Here is a 16,591-nt window from a genome sequence, read left to right on the forward strand (position 1 = left end):
GTTACCCCAGATGTGAAATATGTTGCCTCCAAAATCCAAAAAGGCCCAAGTCTGTTTTTTACTTTGGGGAGAAGGGAAGTTTAGCTTTCTCTATCACCTCTCGGCATCCTTTTGCCCACTTGCTGCTTTAATCTTGTGATAGAAAGTGGGACTATGTAAGTATTTTTGTGGTAGTCTGGTATATGTATATTGCCTCCCTTGCCAAGTGAATGCAAATTGTTCTGGACATTGCTCCACTATAGGAATCATGTTTAAGTTGTAATGTTAACCCTTATAGGATATCTAGCCCTATTATATTTTAAGGAATCTCATTGATCAATACAGTATATTCCCAAATTGGTAATTGTCCAATTTTAAAATTTGTAAATTTTTTTTTTTTTTTCCTGCTTGTATAATTTTCCCCCCAATCCTGATATTTATATTCCTACACCCCAGTGTCCACTACAGCTTGTACCTTTTGCTCCCCAGATTTCCACTAAATATTTATCTCTACTGGCAGACACTGAGGTTTGGCATTCACATCATTGATCCTCCCACCACTTCCACCCTTTTAGATCAGGATAAAGAGTGGAAGCAGTTTCCTCAGGAGGAGCAGTTGGCACCGGCATATCCTCACTCTCTCCTTTGTTCACTTGTGCTTGAGGCATAGATTTCTTTCCCAGTCCTCTACTTTTGTACATTCCCCATAATGTCCTTGTATCTTTTCCATCTATTTCTTCCCTCTTTACACCATCTTTTATTAATGCCAAAAACATATTCCTCCGAGACACCCGCTTAGCCCTGTTTGAATTTGATTGTCCTGTTCTCTTTTTATCAAAAGTATTTTGAGGTCCCCAGTCTCCCAGATCTCCTAACTGTCGGACCGCTTCCAAGACTTCCAAAATAGACCTGTCTGTTTGATTGATCAACAGAGTCATAATTACCTGTTTGTATGCCGGTGCAGCATATCTGATAATTTTATTTCTCATGGATACAGTAAAAGGTAAGGACATATATGTGTCAGCGTGACCTATTACTAAAGCTACTTTCATAGCCTCTTCCTTAATTCTCATTTCTGCATCTTTCAATGTATACCAAACTTTATCATTGGAAGGCCAGTCAGATTCAAGGGGATATCGCCTCGTGACACCCTTACCAATTACCTCTAATAAAGACCATTGGTTATAATTTGTCGGATCGGGATCCTCCCATAGCGCATCTTGTACTGCTGCTTCTTGACTAATTCGAACGAATTTAGGGGCGTCTGCGGCATCTAACATAATCCCAGCTGCACCCAGCTCCTGCACCCGAATTACCCATTGTATTAGTGGCTCCCCGGTCCGCTGTGTAAAGCGTGCCATAATATCCATGACTTCTTGCTGAGTAAAGTCTTCCATAACATCATTTCTAGTTAGATTTTCTCCTGTTTGTAGACTTCCCTGTAACCTTTGTTTCCTCACAGGCTTTGCTTCTAAACTTTCTGCCTGTTCTCCTTCAACACCTATATCCTCCTCACTGTTTTTAGAATTTGAATCCCAAATATTCCCATCCCGTTTGTTTGGATTCCAATCATTCGGCAGATGATAAATTAAGATTTTAACTTTTCTGTAACTCACTTTCCACCTCCGTTTCTGGTATTTATATCGTGCATATCGCATATCTGACTTTTCTGTTACATTTTGATAGGTTTCTACCTTATCCATTAACAACTTATTCTGACATTGTAGCATTGTAATGGCATGCTGTTGATTATACCTTTTCTTTTCCAGCTCTTCTAATTTCAATTGTAATTCCTGTTTAGCTTCATGCAAATTCCTCCAGTCTGACAAAATCATCCTTCCTTGTCTAGAAATTACTTCTTGCTCTTCTCCTTTTGAGATTTTCACCTTTTGTAAGGAGGCACATAATTCAAGTGGATCCCTACTTCCAAAAGTACAGGATTCACTTAATCCTGCTTCTACAGACCATTCAGTGGCCATTAATTTACCTATACTGTCATTCCCATTTGGCATGGAGGGATTGGGAGCCTGCTCCTCCACCCCTTGTTTTCTAGTTAGCTTTTCTGACGACATTTGATCAACCCCATTTCTGGTACCAATTTGTTCCGCCACTAATTTCTGACAAGTGGGATGATCAGTGACACTCAGAAAAGCACACAGACAATATCAAACATAAACAATAACACTTTATTATACTTATATATATATAAGAATAAAATAGCATCACCGTATCTCACGTAAACCCTCCCTTCACCATTCGGAATCCCTCAATGGATAGGCGAGTAGGACACGGGAGACTGCCCCTTTAGACCTCTTTTGGATTCTGTTCCTGGAGACGTCTTGGATTCTGATGTCAGGGTCAGAATCCCGGTCTTATATAGGATGCACACTGCGGAGTTCATAGTAAAAGCATAAACAGCTGGTCCTGCTGTTACGATTAGTCCTGCTCTTTTGTTCTGTGTTTTGACAACACCCAAGTCAGGATGTCAGAAGGAGGTGTTTGCAGAAAACCGGCTTTCCATCTGGTTTCACTCTCCCTTTGATGTGGTTTTGTCAACATTCAGGTCCCATCTGGCGTTACTGTCCTTTTGAGGTTATGAATGAGGTGTTTGCAGAGATTGTATTCCCATGAGACTGGTTTCACTGTCCCTTTGAAGATCAAGGAGGTTAGGATGCTCACTGTCCCTTTGATGCTGTTTGGGCAACTCCTAGGTCAAAAAGGTCAAGTTAGCAGATACTTGTCACTGTCCCCTTCCTTTTGATGTAGTCTTTACTGATGTTATTTGAGCAGCTTGCCTGCAAAGGAAGTCAGGTTCTCAAATGAGCAAACTTTACTGCCCCTTTGAGATCAAGGTAACGCTCATGATATGGAGGTCAGATAAGCAGACTTGAGGAGACATATCAGTAATATTCTGAACATGTCAGTAAGTAATATGCTGAACATGTCAGTAATATGCTGAGGTATAACACATATTAATCAATCCATTGTTCTTCTGAAAGGTCACTTTGGTCAGCCACAAAACTTAGAGTCTTGAAGAAGCACAGATGTTTTATTCAGCATATGCAGACCCCTGAGCCCCAAGCTGGCTTCAGAAGTCCCGAAACCAGGAAGTTACAGAGATATTTATACATTCTTCTGGCTATACAACTGAATTTTAGAAAAAAACTTTTCACGTGTTACTTTTCTTAACAATCATTGATCCTAAGCTCACACTAGCAGGTCACTTATCTAAACCCTGCAGTCTTTCTGTTACATGTCCAGGAGGGCGGAATACAATATCGTGTATGCTGAGATAACCATAAGAAGCTAGAATGCCCAAGCTAAAACACCCAGTGCAGGCAGGCTAGAACATAAGATAAGTTAGGTCTGCAATGAAACATAATTCAGCATTTTATTAAAGAGAAAACTTAGTTCAACACTTAGGAAAACCAGTCCCAGACTCCTTCACTTCCAGTGTTTTTTTCCAAAGCCTCATTCTCATCCTGGAGAAACAGCTCTTCATACTCTGGACTGTAAGCGTGCTTTGGCTTTCTACTTGCAAAGGACTAAGCCACAAAGATCTACTCAACTTTTTGTCTCCTTCGATCCAAACAAGTTGGGACATTCAGTTTCCAAGCAAACCATCTCCAACTGGTTGGCTGCTTGCATCTCTTTCTGCTATGCTCAGGCTGGACTTTGTTAACAGAATAACAATAGTAAAAAGGCCAAATAATTACCTCCACTTTTACAAAACCTTAGCATGGTTTTTAGCACCGTCTGCAGTGGTAATGGCTCCGACGCTTATAGGAATTCTATGAGCATTGGAGCTGTTACCACCGTGGCCAGCACTATAAACCGTGCTATGGTTTTGTAAAAGGGGGGTGGGGCATTAATGAAGTAAAATTGGAGATGGCAGATGGCAAATTGAATCCTAGTAATATAGGACTAATATAATAATAATAACTTTATTCTTGTATACCGCCAGACTGTGACCTGTTCTAGGCAGTTCACAACAAAGTAAAGTTGGACATTCAGCAAATATGTGCAAGTCATAAAAGATACATTAGTTTTTTACAAATCATAGGAGATACATAGTTATAATTTAAAAAACAATAGAAAGTTTAAGTTACAAATTTGTCAAATAGCTGTGTCTTTACTGATTTTCTAATAATAATTATAACAGTTTATATACCATTTACAAAGATTTATATGCGGTTTACAAAGATTAAAAGATGATACAAATTGATTGAACTTAGCAGAGGTGAAAGAATGTGGTTAATAGGTCAAGAGAACCGTTATTGAAGAGAAAGAGTTGTATGGGTCAGCTGTCTAGATACTTCAGGAACAGATATGTTTTTAGGCGCTTCCTGAATTCCTCATAAGTGGTGGGCGAAAGCAATTGTTATAGATCTTTACCCCATAATGCTGCCTGATGTGAGAGAAGGTATTGATGGTGTTTTTTGAGTTTACATCCTCTAACTGGGGGGGGAAACGAAGTTTGAATGTGAGCTTCTCTTATGCCTGTTGGCTGAGAAGGAGAAAAGGTCAGTTATGTATTTAGGGGCTAGTCCGTATAGTACTTTAAAGCAGAGGCAGGCGAACTTAAACTTTACGTGTTTTGTAAAAGGGGGTGGGGCGTTGATGAAGTAAAATTGAAGATGACAGATGGCAAATTGAATCCTAGTAATATAGGACTAATATAATAATAATAACAACTTTATTCTTGTATACTGCCAGACCGTGAACTGTTCTAGGCAGTTCACAACAAAGTAAAGCTGGACATTCAGCAAATATGTACAAGTCGTAAAAGATACATTAGTTTTTTACAAATCATAGGAGATACATAGTTATAATTTAAAAAACAATAGAAAGCTTAAGTTACGAATTTGTCAAATAGCTGTGTCTTTACTGATTTTCTAAAAGAATAATAAGATGAGATACCTGGCAAAATTTTACCAAAATGGCCAAAAAGAAACCAAAATATATATACCAATATCAACGAAAGTCCAAACTTCAAAAAATTGGTATAGAATAGTGATAATCTGTCCTTAAACGACACTGGAGACGATATAGAAAAATGTGCTTCCAAAAATTGAAAAAATTAATGAATAAGAGATCAATGAATAAGAGGACCAATCAGTACGGGCCCAGTGCCCTCGTAACAACCATTAGCCCCAGGCAGGTGTTTATGGAGTGACAAGCACTTAGAAATAAATCTTTTTTTTTTTTTTGTTTCAATATTTTTATTAAACTTTCCAACAACAAACGTACAAAGTAGAATACACGTTTGATACAATAATCCTCATGGTGTACAGTCCAGTTATGAATCTAAATAAACCCTGCCCCTTACATCATCTTATCCTTATATATATATGATTGTAGAAAAAAATATATATAATAAATAATAAGGCGCACAATCGCCCCCAGATTAAAGCAGAAGGAGAGAAAATCACCAAAAAGAGTTCTCCCGAAAACTATATCAAATAAACAATATATTAAAAAAAACCTAAGTGCAAAAAATAGCAAAAATCACCAAAGAAAAAAGAATATAGGGTTCTCAGTCTCATCCACAAGTCCACAACACAGTGAACCCTGAACACCTATCACAAATTGTTCGTGAAAAAGTAAAACAAGTGTAAGGTCCAAGCAAAGAATGATAACACACCCAGAAATCTTAACCAAACAAAAGCCACAAGGGCTAATGGTTGTTACGAGGGCACTGGGCCCGTACTGATTGGTCCTCTTATTCATTGATCTCTTATTCATTAATTTTTTCAATTTTTGGAAGCACATTTTTCTGTATCGTCTCCAGTGTCGTTTAAGGACAGATTATCACTATTCTATACCAATTTTTTGAAAATTTTACCAAACCAGTCATTAATTTTGGCTGCCTGAAAAGAGAGAGTTCTCTGAAGAAATCTCTTATAACAACAAGATTTTATGGTAGCATATGTAAATAGGTCAACTCTATGTGTAGGCTTGTTGGAGTAGTTCAAGGAGAAATGGGAAACAAGGTACCCTGGAGACATTCCAAATATTGATTTAAACAGAGACATGCAAATTTGAATAAAACTCTGGCCTCCATCGGCAACCAATGTAGTTTATGGTAATAAGGACTGATATACTCCCATTTTTTTCAGGCCAATACAGTATCAGAAACATAAACATTTAATAGCACTGTAAAGCAATCATATATTAGAAATATGATAGCAGTGTACAGATACCATAATAGGCAGCATAGAAGAGCATTCATGTACTAACTATAACATAAATATGATACTCATGATGTCAGCAAAATACAAATGAAATGCCTTAATAAGCATGCATTAGAACATTCAAATAATACAGTATGATACTAATACTATTTGTTCATTACAATGAAACATCTTAATGGTATCTAATGGGGTAATTAGAGCTGAGATATATAGACAGAACAAGATGGGTATCTAATCTAATCCCTTTCTACTACAATTACTCAACAAATCAAACCCAAGAAAATATACAACCATGATTCTATTGACTTAGGGGACCTCTCAGGCCTTTCCATCCTAACGGGAACATTAAAACCCAACTCCAAATCCATTGATGAGGCTGCCAAGAACTGTAAGAGCCCTCTACAAAGCCATTGTTTACCGACAGCTTAAGATCTAAAAAAAAAGAGAACTAAGGAAAGCAGAAAGAAAATGGTACAAATCCAGACTCAATGATGACAAATCCAGCTGGAAGAAACTGCACAGAGTACAAACAAGCAATCTAGAAGCAAAAAAAGTATACTACTCCCAACAATTACTAAAGACCTGAAATAGATTTTTTTTAAAAACCAACAACCCTATTCAACCTAACAAAAAAGATATTCACAATATCTCAAGGAGACAACCAAAGTCTTAACACTGAACTTTACAATGAAACACTCTCCAACTTCTTCGCTGACAAAGTAGACCAGATACGATCCCAACTTGACTTCATCACACTACCAACACCAATTCCCCACATTCAAGACATGATACCTAAATCTGTTATTGGAAGCCTAACACATTTTGATAGTATCTCTTTTGATAACCTCATCAAGATACTTAACTATATTCACCCCTCCGGCTCCATCCTAGATCCCTGCCCACCGCATCTTGTGGTTGCTTTGAAAGATGCCTTTGGAAGCTCCATTCTTCCTCTTATCAATACCTCCCTACAAACAGGCTCATTGCTCACAAACTGGAAATCAGCCATTATCAGATCAATCTTTAAAAAAAACCTTCACTTGACCCCAATGTGCCCAGCAACTTCAGACTAGTCTTCAACCTAACCTCTTATCTCCAAGATCTTGGAAAAAACTGTTCTCAACCAACTACACTTCTTCATCGACAAACAAGGAGCCCTATCCACCTTCCAGTCGGGATTCAGAAAATTCCATAACACCGAGACTGTCCTAGACATCATAGACGATTGATGGAAACAAATGGATAAGGGAAATGATGTTCTTCTGGTCCTACTGGATCTCAGTGCAGCATTCAACACAATTGACCACTCTATCCTCATAACCCGACTCCAAAATAGTCATCTAAGACATTGTATTACACTAGGTCGCTTCCTTTCTATGCAACAAATCCCAAATCATATTACTCGACACTGCCCTATCAAAACAAAAAACAATCAAATAAGGGGTTCCACAAGGGGCTCTACTATCCCCTCTACATTAGATCGCTTCTGGACATAACTCACAAATACCAAATCCAAATTCAGTCCTTTGCTGGTGACATCCAACTGTACCTCCCACTGGGTAAAAACTGCACTCCCAGATTACAAAACTACTTAACTGCCTCTTGGAAATTAAAAACTGGTTGTCTATTAACAAACTACAACTAAACGCCTCTAAAACAAAATTCCTTTGGATCCGCAAAGAATACTGCACCTACACCCATTCATCCCTTTTCTAGGAATCAGCTACCATAACGGCAAAAGATCTACTTGCCTAATATTTCCTAGGAAAATCTTAAGCAGGTCAAGGGTACTTAGCAAAGGTGTCATGCCACTGGTTAGTAATCCTCATTACGAGATATGCACATAAGAACATAAGCAATGCTTCCGCTGGGTCAGACCTGAGGTCCATCATGCCCAGCAGTCCACTCACGCAGTGGCCCAACAGGTCCAGGACCTGTGCAGTAATCCTCTATCGATACCCCTCTATCCCCTTTTCCAGCAGGAAATTGTCCAATCCTTTCTTAAACCCCAGTACCGTACTCTGTCCTATTACATCCTCTGGAAGTGCATTCCAGGTGTCCACCACACGTTGGGTAAAGAAGAACTTCCTAGCATTCGTTTTGAATCTGTCCCCTTTCAACTTTTCCGAATGCCCTTTTGTTCTTTCATTTTTCGAAAGTTTGAAGAATCTGTCCCTCTCTCCTCTCTCTATGCCCTTCATGATTTTGTAAGTCTCTATCATATCCCCTCTAAGTTTCCTCTTCTCCAGGGAAAAGAGACCCAGTTTCTCCAATCTCTCAGCGTATGAAAGGTTTTCCATACCTTTTATCAGACATGTCGCTCTCCTCTGAACCCTCTCGAGTAACGTCATATCCTTCTTAAGGTACGGCGACCAATATTGGACGCAGTACTCCAGATGCGGTCGCACCATTGCCCGATACAATACCAATCTGGGTATCATGAAATATTCACTGGGTATCATGAAACTGGGTATCATGAAATATTCACACAGCACCTTATTTGTTTGGATCTGGCATTTTCCCTCTACTACGTTATGCTCTCAGCTCAGATGATGCCAATGCTGGGATCTGGTATTATGAGCCTTCAGTCACAACTCTCTGGGGAGTTTTCTCCTTATTTGAGATAAAGCAAGTTAAGAGGGGATATAAGGGAGTGGAGGGAGTAGCCTAGTGGCTAGAGCATTGCGCCCAATTCAAATCCTCTCACTGCTCCTTATGATCTTGGTCAAGTCACTTACCCTTCATTGCCTCAAGGACAAACTTGAAGCCAAGCTCTCAGGATAGTGAAATACCTAGTATACCTGAATTTAACTCACCTTGAACTGCTATTGAAAAATGTGTGAGATAAATAATATGCGACGATTACAACTAATGCAAAACACTGTGGTCAGACTAATCTTCAGTCTAAAGAAGTTTGATCACGTGACGCCATACTTCAAACAGCTACACTGGTTGCCGATGGAAGCTCGTGTAAAGTTTAAGTTTGCCTGCCTCTGTTTTAAAGTTTTCTATGGTCTAACCCCTAAATACATCACTGACCTATTCTCCTTCTCAGCCAACAAACACAAGAGAAGTTCCCACTCGCACTTCGTTTCTCCCCCGGATAGAGGATGCAAACTAAAAAAACACCATGAGCATCTTCTCTCACATCAGGCAGCTCTATGGGGTAAAGACCTAGAACAACTCCTATTGCCCACCACTTATGAGGTATTCAGGAAACGCCTCAAAACCCACCTATTCCTGAAATACCTAGACAGTTGACCCACTTCCCTCTTTCCCCTCCCTTGCTCTTTCTCCCCATTGTTCCCCACATCCCTTAAGTTAATTCAACTTGTACGTCAACTCAACTTGTACTCCACTAATCTTTTGTAAACCGCATAGAACTTAACGGTATTGCGGTATATAAACTGTTATTATAAATCCAAATATATAAATAAATAAATATACAAACAAACACATAATTGCAGTATTGCTCCTCAGCTGGAGGCTATGCACCACTGCTCCTTTTGAACCTCTGTAAAATTTAAGATTGAATAATCCCTGTGAGGTGAGAGCAATATAGTTTTCGATGCCCTAAACTGAATCCAAAAGTCCAATACAGAATCCAAAAGTTCTGTGCAAATAGTAAATTCTGTTTACATGATTGTGAAGCTTTAATGTCATTTTACCACTTAACAAAAAGAAAACAAGAGAACCTTATGGCTGGAATTCTTTATTCTGTTACTACTTCCCTTGTGTAAAATGAGTTTTTCTAATGACATAGGGGGATGTAAAACCCAAGCTCACATGCCCTTATTTTTATGCTTTACAGTGGAGGCTTCGTGTCAAAATGGAGATGAAACAATGGAAACTATTGAAGCTGCAGAAGCACTCCTTAATATGGACTCTCCTGACCCTGTGCTGGATGAAAAGAAGCTGTGTAAGTTCTTACACCACACAAATCAAAAGCAGATAAAGACTGTCAGGTGCACTAGTTCGCCTAGTTTCCCTTCCTGCTGCAAAACCACAGACCTGGCTTAATTTTTCTGATTTTTCCTCCAAACTTTACTGCTTAGGAATACTTGTCCCATGCCTTTATGGAATTCTGATTACTATACTACTGTAGCTGTATGAATATTGTTCACTGATTCTTAATCCAATATTTAGTTTTATATACTGATTCATCCCTACAAGAGGGCTCAACTCGGTTAACAGAAAATATACAAAGAATTGGACAAAACCTTATCTTCTATAGTCATTAACTTGAAGAAAGGGAGTCATTAATAGATTTCTGAAATAAGTAAGTCTTCAATGCTTTACGTATGTATTTTTTACTCCACTCCAGTTAACTGTATGCTGCTAGCTTAAGACTTTGTTTTTGATGCAGTTCTTTACTTAGCAAAATGAAGAATTCTTAGCATCTGTTTGGGGATAGATACACAGTAATGTGAATGAGGAAACTAGAGTCTTTCCAGAAAAAATGCTGCTTCCTTATACAAGCAGAGAGCTTGCCTAGGAGCTTATACAGTATAAGGCCTTCAAATGCCAGTTCTTTGACAAGTGTAAACAGACAGTGCCTGTATCTACCTAATAACCTACATATTATGTTTATAAGCATAATCTTAGTGTTCATTTTGGAACTATGTTGACCTAGGACTGTGGTAAATCCTAATTGGTGCCCCTTCAGAAATGGGAAGGTATAGAGATTTTCACTTCATATAACGATGGTGGAGTCAGCAAAATTTGACTTGGTGGGGTTTATTTTCTGTTGAGGCTGAGTGAATTTTGGTTTTGGTGCTAAATCTTGCACACAGTCTGGATTCATGTTTTGTTTTCAGCTAAAAATGACAGTGATTTTTTGACTGAATTGACCTCCCCCCCTCCCGGTCAACAAAAAGTGCAAAGCACAATCACTGTCTACTCTGTCACCCCCTCGCCCCCAGCCTGCTTTAGAAGCTCTGATGGCCTAGTGTGCCTCAAGGTTCTGTTCTTGGGCCTGTTGTTTTTAACATTTTTATAAATGATATTGCTGAAGGGTTGTCAGGTAAGATTTGCCTCTTTGCGGATGATACCAAAACCTGCAATAGAGTAGATACGCCAGATGGTTTGAATAACATGAAGACAGACCTGGCAAAGCTTGAAGAATGGTCTGAAATTTGGCTAAAATTTCATGCTAAGAAATGCAAGGTCATTCATTTGGGTTGCAAAAACCAGAGGGAACAGTGCAGTTTAGGGGGTAAAGAACTTATGTGCATGACAGAAGAGCGAGACTTGGGTGTGACTGTATGTGATGATCTTAAGGTGGCCAAACAGGTTGAAAAAGTGATGGCAAAAGCTAGAAGGATGCTAGATTGCATAGGGAGAGGTATGGCTAGTAGGAAAATGGAGGTATTGATGCCTCTGTATAAGACCTCTGTGTGACCTCATTTTGAATATTGTGTACAATTCTGGAGGCTGCACCTTCAAAAAGATATAAAAAGGATGAAGTCGGTCCAGAGGAAGGCTATTAAAATGGTGTGTGGTCTTTGTGATAAGGCATATGGAGATAGACTTAAAGATCTCAATATGTATACTTTGGAGGAAAGGCGGGAGAGGGGTGATATGGTAGAGACGTTTAAATATGTAATATGAATATGCATGAGTCGAGTCTCTTTCATTTGAAAGGAAACTCTTCAATGAGAGGGCATAGGATGAAATTAAGAGGTAATAGGCTCCAGAGTAAGCTGAGGAAATACTTTTGTATGGAAAGGGTGGTAAATGCGTGGAACAGTCTCCCAGAAGAGGGGTGGAAACGGAGACTGTGTCTGAATTCAAGAGGGCCTGGAATAGACATGTGGGATCTCTCAGAGAGAGAAAGAGATAATGGTTACTGTGAATGGGCAGACTAGATGGTCCATTTGGCCTTTATCTGCCATCATGTTTCTATGTTTCTATTGTGGATTATTATGCCTTTGATCTGGCAACTCCAGACTCAATAGTGTCAGTATGTTGGTCTGCACCTTAAACTTTAAGGAGCAATGTTGGGTGAAGCTGCTGTGATAGCTGCATCAGTCATGTTGGAGTATGGTGTGGGACATAGCAGGAGTAAATGGCTGAGTAATAGGTAATTAAATAAGCCACTCAACACCAGCTTGTTTTCGAGTACAAGCAAGATAGATAAATCCTCACTCATGGGATGATGTCACTAATGAAGCACTGCACAAGAAGCACACCACACATGTTCACCTGTTCCTGGTTGCTGCTCTTGTGTAAGACCTCCTTAATCTTCTTTTTTCCATGGAAATGAACTGTTGTTTTTTAAATATTTTTTTTTTTTTTTTTTGAGTTCTAGTTCCAGTCACTTGAGCACTTTGTTCAGTTTCACTGTTTTTCATAAGTCCTGTTGTGTGGTGCTCTTTTTACTTTTGTCTCTCTAGTTCTTCTAGTTAGGGGTTTTCATCCATATAAATGTTCTCTTTTTCCATATTAGCTCAAATTGGACCATGTGTAGACTTTGAGCTCCCATTTGGAAAATTTTTATCACCATCAAGTCATTTGATTTCACTGTGGTTATTTTCCCCGAACATATATTCCAAAAGAAGACCCCCCCCCCCACTGGTTTCAAAAGGTATTCCCAGTGCAACAGGACTATATATGTCATAGTGCCTGTAGGGCCTGAGACCCAACCATCTTACTGTGTTCTTTGTTCACAAATATGAGAGCTGGATGCATGGTAGAGGAAAGCAATGACAAAAGTTTTTTGGCGATAACACTGGTCTACCAATGGCAGCATTAGAAACAGGACTCAGTGGGTCCAAGAGCTACATCAGAAACTGGGGAAGCATCAGCATTGAGTGTGTCTTGGTAACACTTGATATCGAGCATCTGTATTGTTTAATATAAGATTTGCTATACTTCTTCATGTGAATGATCATATCAAAGGTACACAGACTAATCAAGAAATAAAGAAAGGAATACCAGTAAATTATAGGACAGATCAGTGAATAAGTAGAAGCCGCAAAGGGCAGGTTGAGAGACTGAGGAGGCAAGAAAGGGCTGTTGTGGGGGTGGATGCATCAGAGTCTAAACTTCACCAAAAGCTTGTTGAGATACAAAATTTTCATCACAGTTCTAAATTTAATATAGGACATGTCCAGGCACAGGGAGGGGTTAACCATTCTATAGAATTGGAGCCACATAGAAGAAATCACTGTGTTGTGTAGCCATGCATGGTATACTGGGGGAATTGATAAATGAAAATCCTGCAATGAGTGTAGCAAATGAGACTGAGCGTTTAGGGAAGATAGATAAGGTGGTTAACACAAATACAGAACTTTATATGCAAGAATGTATTATCTTAAATTGAATTCTGGCTTGTGCTGGAAGACAGTGATCTTTGCCATGTAATAGCTTCATATGTAAATAAACAATTTCTAATGGCTTAATATGGTCATATTTGTACGCACGACAGAGTATCCAAATACTTATAATATGAATTGACTGAAGGCGTTTGATCTGTGCAAGGCGTTCTGCATACACCAAATTGCAGTAATCAAGATAGGATGTCACTAGTGCATATAAAACAGAGTGTTGGGCAGAATTATCTAAGTAATGCTGGATGGAGTGAAATTGTTGTGAACCAAACAAGAAACTTGACTATAGCAGAAACCTGTGGTTCAGAGGAAAGCTGGGAATTGAGGACAGTGCCTAAATATTTAAAGGGATCCACCAATTTATAAGGATGACCTAGAAGAAGAGGGGGCAGAGGAGATGCCCAGTGATCCATGCTGGTATAGTCCTGGCAGGGTTTAAAAGCTATGTGTGGTCTTATATCCCACTGAATCCTCGTGGAGCAGAGATTTAGGTGGTTTACAGATTGCGTACACTTTATACAGACTTGTATACATACCTATGTTACAAAGAGCATTGATTATATCTATATTAAATGATAAGAAACTAAATACAGTGGTACCTTGGTTTGTGAGTATAATTTGTTCCAGAAGCATGGTCGTAATCCCCAGCCGCTCTGAGAGTGTTACAATGCCAGCATCACCTCACGGTACCCGTTATTGCTCCAGTCCCACTTCATGAACCCATCTGGTTTCCCACTACCGCTATCGGCCCCATTCTGCTCTGATCACCTTTCACTGGGCGTTGTTAGCTCTGCACAGAACGATCCCAGGCCCATCTGGTTCTGGTTTCCTGCTACCGCTATCGTCAGTCTTTCCCCTCATGGTCCCATTCTGCTCTGATCGCCTTTCACCAGGCGTTGTCAGCTCCGCACAGGATGAGAGAGGCAATAGTAGCAGGGAAAGAAAGCGAGGCTGGATGCTGGAGGGGGGGGGGGGGGCTCACATTCCAGAGCCGGAATGCAGTATTCCCTTGGCCAAGCTCTACCCTCTTTTGCTTCCACTTCCTACATAAGCTCCTCCCCGCCTCTACGATGTAGCCGAGATGCCTTTCCTGCCCATCCTCTACCAATCAAGGCTAGAGGGCGGACCTTTGCACAACTCTCCCCACCCAGGGACATCCAGGCAGTTGTGGTGTCGGCGTGGGTTGGTGCGTGTTGTTTGCCGGCTGGAGGTAAGGGTTGGAGGGAGGGGCGCTCGTTGATTAAGTCAACGTTCGTTTTACGAGTTAAAGTTTGCTCGAATGTTGTACCTAGTAGTCTTTCAGGTGCAATCTAGGTTGCATTGGGTTTCTCAAAGAGAATTTTGATGAGCCATGTCTTCAGATATTTGCGGAGCATAGTATACATTTTGGTAACTCAAATCTCTGCATGGAGTGAGTTCCAGGCTCCAACAATCAGATAATTAAAAGATTTGCAGTGGGTCTTTTTGTATTTTATACCTTTCATAGATGGAAATGATAGTTGTTCAGAGTTGCAGTGTTATATTGATCTGCCTAATAGTTCAGTGAATCTGGGGAAGTTCTCAGGAGCATCTCCATATAGAATCTTAAATGCCGTACAGCATAGCTTGAACTCAACCCATTTTTCTATCGAGAGCCGGTTTGACATATTCAAATCTTGAATTGTAGAATATTAGTCTTGCTGCAGTATTTTGTACCAGCTGCAAATTTTTTAAAATTAATTTCGCAGAGATTCCTGAAAGTAGTACGTTGCAGTAGTCCAGTGAGGAAAGAATAGTTATTGTACAAGTATTCTATAGTGGTGTTGGTAAAAGTAGGGTCTAACTCTCCTTAATTTTTAGAATGTACCAAACAATTTTCTGATCTGAGCAGAACAACATTGTATTAGGATATAACCTGTACACTTGCTGGAATGCTATACTAAAAAACAAATTAAGAGAAACTGACTAAATTAAAAAAATAACCCTTCAGAGAGTGAACCAATTTTGAAAATACGCTCAGAAAAATGAACTCGGAAGAGGGGGAGGTTATCCCCTCTTGGGACAAGAGTTTACCATCCAGTCATAGCATATATAATATAAAAGGTCACTCTCCAAGGTGATATAGATACTCATATATCTTTGACTTCTTGAAATATAATACAAAATTTTTTTATATTTCTATGTTGGTATAATTGAATAAAATTGCATTCAGTTGTCACTGGAACATGAGAAAAACCTCACTTATCTTTTAGGAGGTGGTATGATAGGGTCCCAAGATTCCAACGCGGCCCCGTTTTGGTGTCTGCTTTGAGAGACCCCATTACGTGATCGGGTAGTATTTCACTCAACAGTTGAAAAACAACATGACTTATTCATATCCGTGAACTCAATTCTGTAATGCAAGATAATAGAATCATAAGCACAGAACACATGCACTATTTTCTTCCTAGCCACGTAACTGGGCTATTCTACAAACATTTTTTTGACTGCCATAAAGGATGAAGAAAAACGCTGACAAAATACATACCGCTTGAGAAATGCCTCAATGATTCCGAGCAACGGAGTATGCTGACCCGCACTCCGACTTTTGAAATAAAGGGGGAGTGGCTTATTGCGTGATGGTATGTGATGACGACACCCACTGACAAGGATGTGCCGTACAAAACTTTGAGCCATAAAGGGGACAATAAAGCTGATTTAAAAAACAGAGATTCTATTTCATTATTTAAGCCGTGTGGGTGTAGGGTGTTTAAGTTGTAGATCCATTTCTGTTCCTTTCTCCACAAGACTTTCGCTACATCTCCACCCCTAAGGATGTCTACTATATCTAGTATGGAGAATTTCAATTCCATCGGGTCATGTTGGTTATTGAGCCAATGTTGCACCATAGGAGCTTCTTGTGTGCCAGAGCAAATCCTACTTATATGTTCCCCTATCCTCACCTTGATACTGTGGATAGTGCAACCCACATAAAGGAGACTACATGGGCATTGAACTACATACACTACTGGTTTGGAATTGCAATTGGTCATTTGCTGAGTGTATCTTAGCTGAGTTGGTAAGGACATCTGTTGTATTGTAACGCTATATTGACATACCTTACAATGT

General features: G+C 39.5%; 1 protein-coding gene across 7 annotated transcripts in view; it reads left to right on the plus strand.

The window, feature by feature from the left end:
• ELF1 (E74 like ETS transcription factor 1) overlaps positions 1-16,591 on the plus strand; it is a 242,524-nt gene that overhangs the window by 158,731 nt on the left and 67,202 nt on the right. For all 7 annotated transcript variants that reach the window (XM_033950621.1, XM_033950620.1, XM_033950623.1 and 4 more), the window contains one exon: positions 9,985-10,092. In XM_033950621.1, the coding sequence (XP_033806512.1) occupies positions 9,985-10,092 (108 nt within the window). The remainder of the gene's footprint in view (positions 1-9,984; positions 10,093-16,591) is intronic.

Source organism: Geotrypetes seraphini, chromosome 6 (genome assembly GCF_902459505.1).
Source record: "Geotrypetes seraphini chromosome 6, aGeoSer1.1, whole genome shotgun sequence".
Lineage (NCBI taxonomy): Eukaryota > Metazoa > Chordata > Amphibia > Gymnophiona > Dermophiidae > Geotrypetes > Geotrypetes seraphini.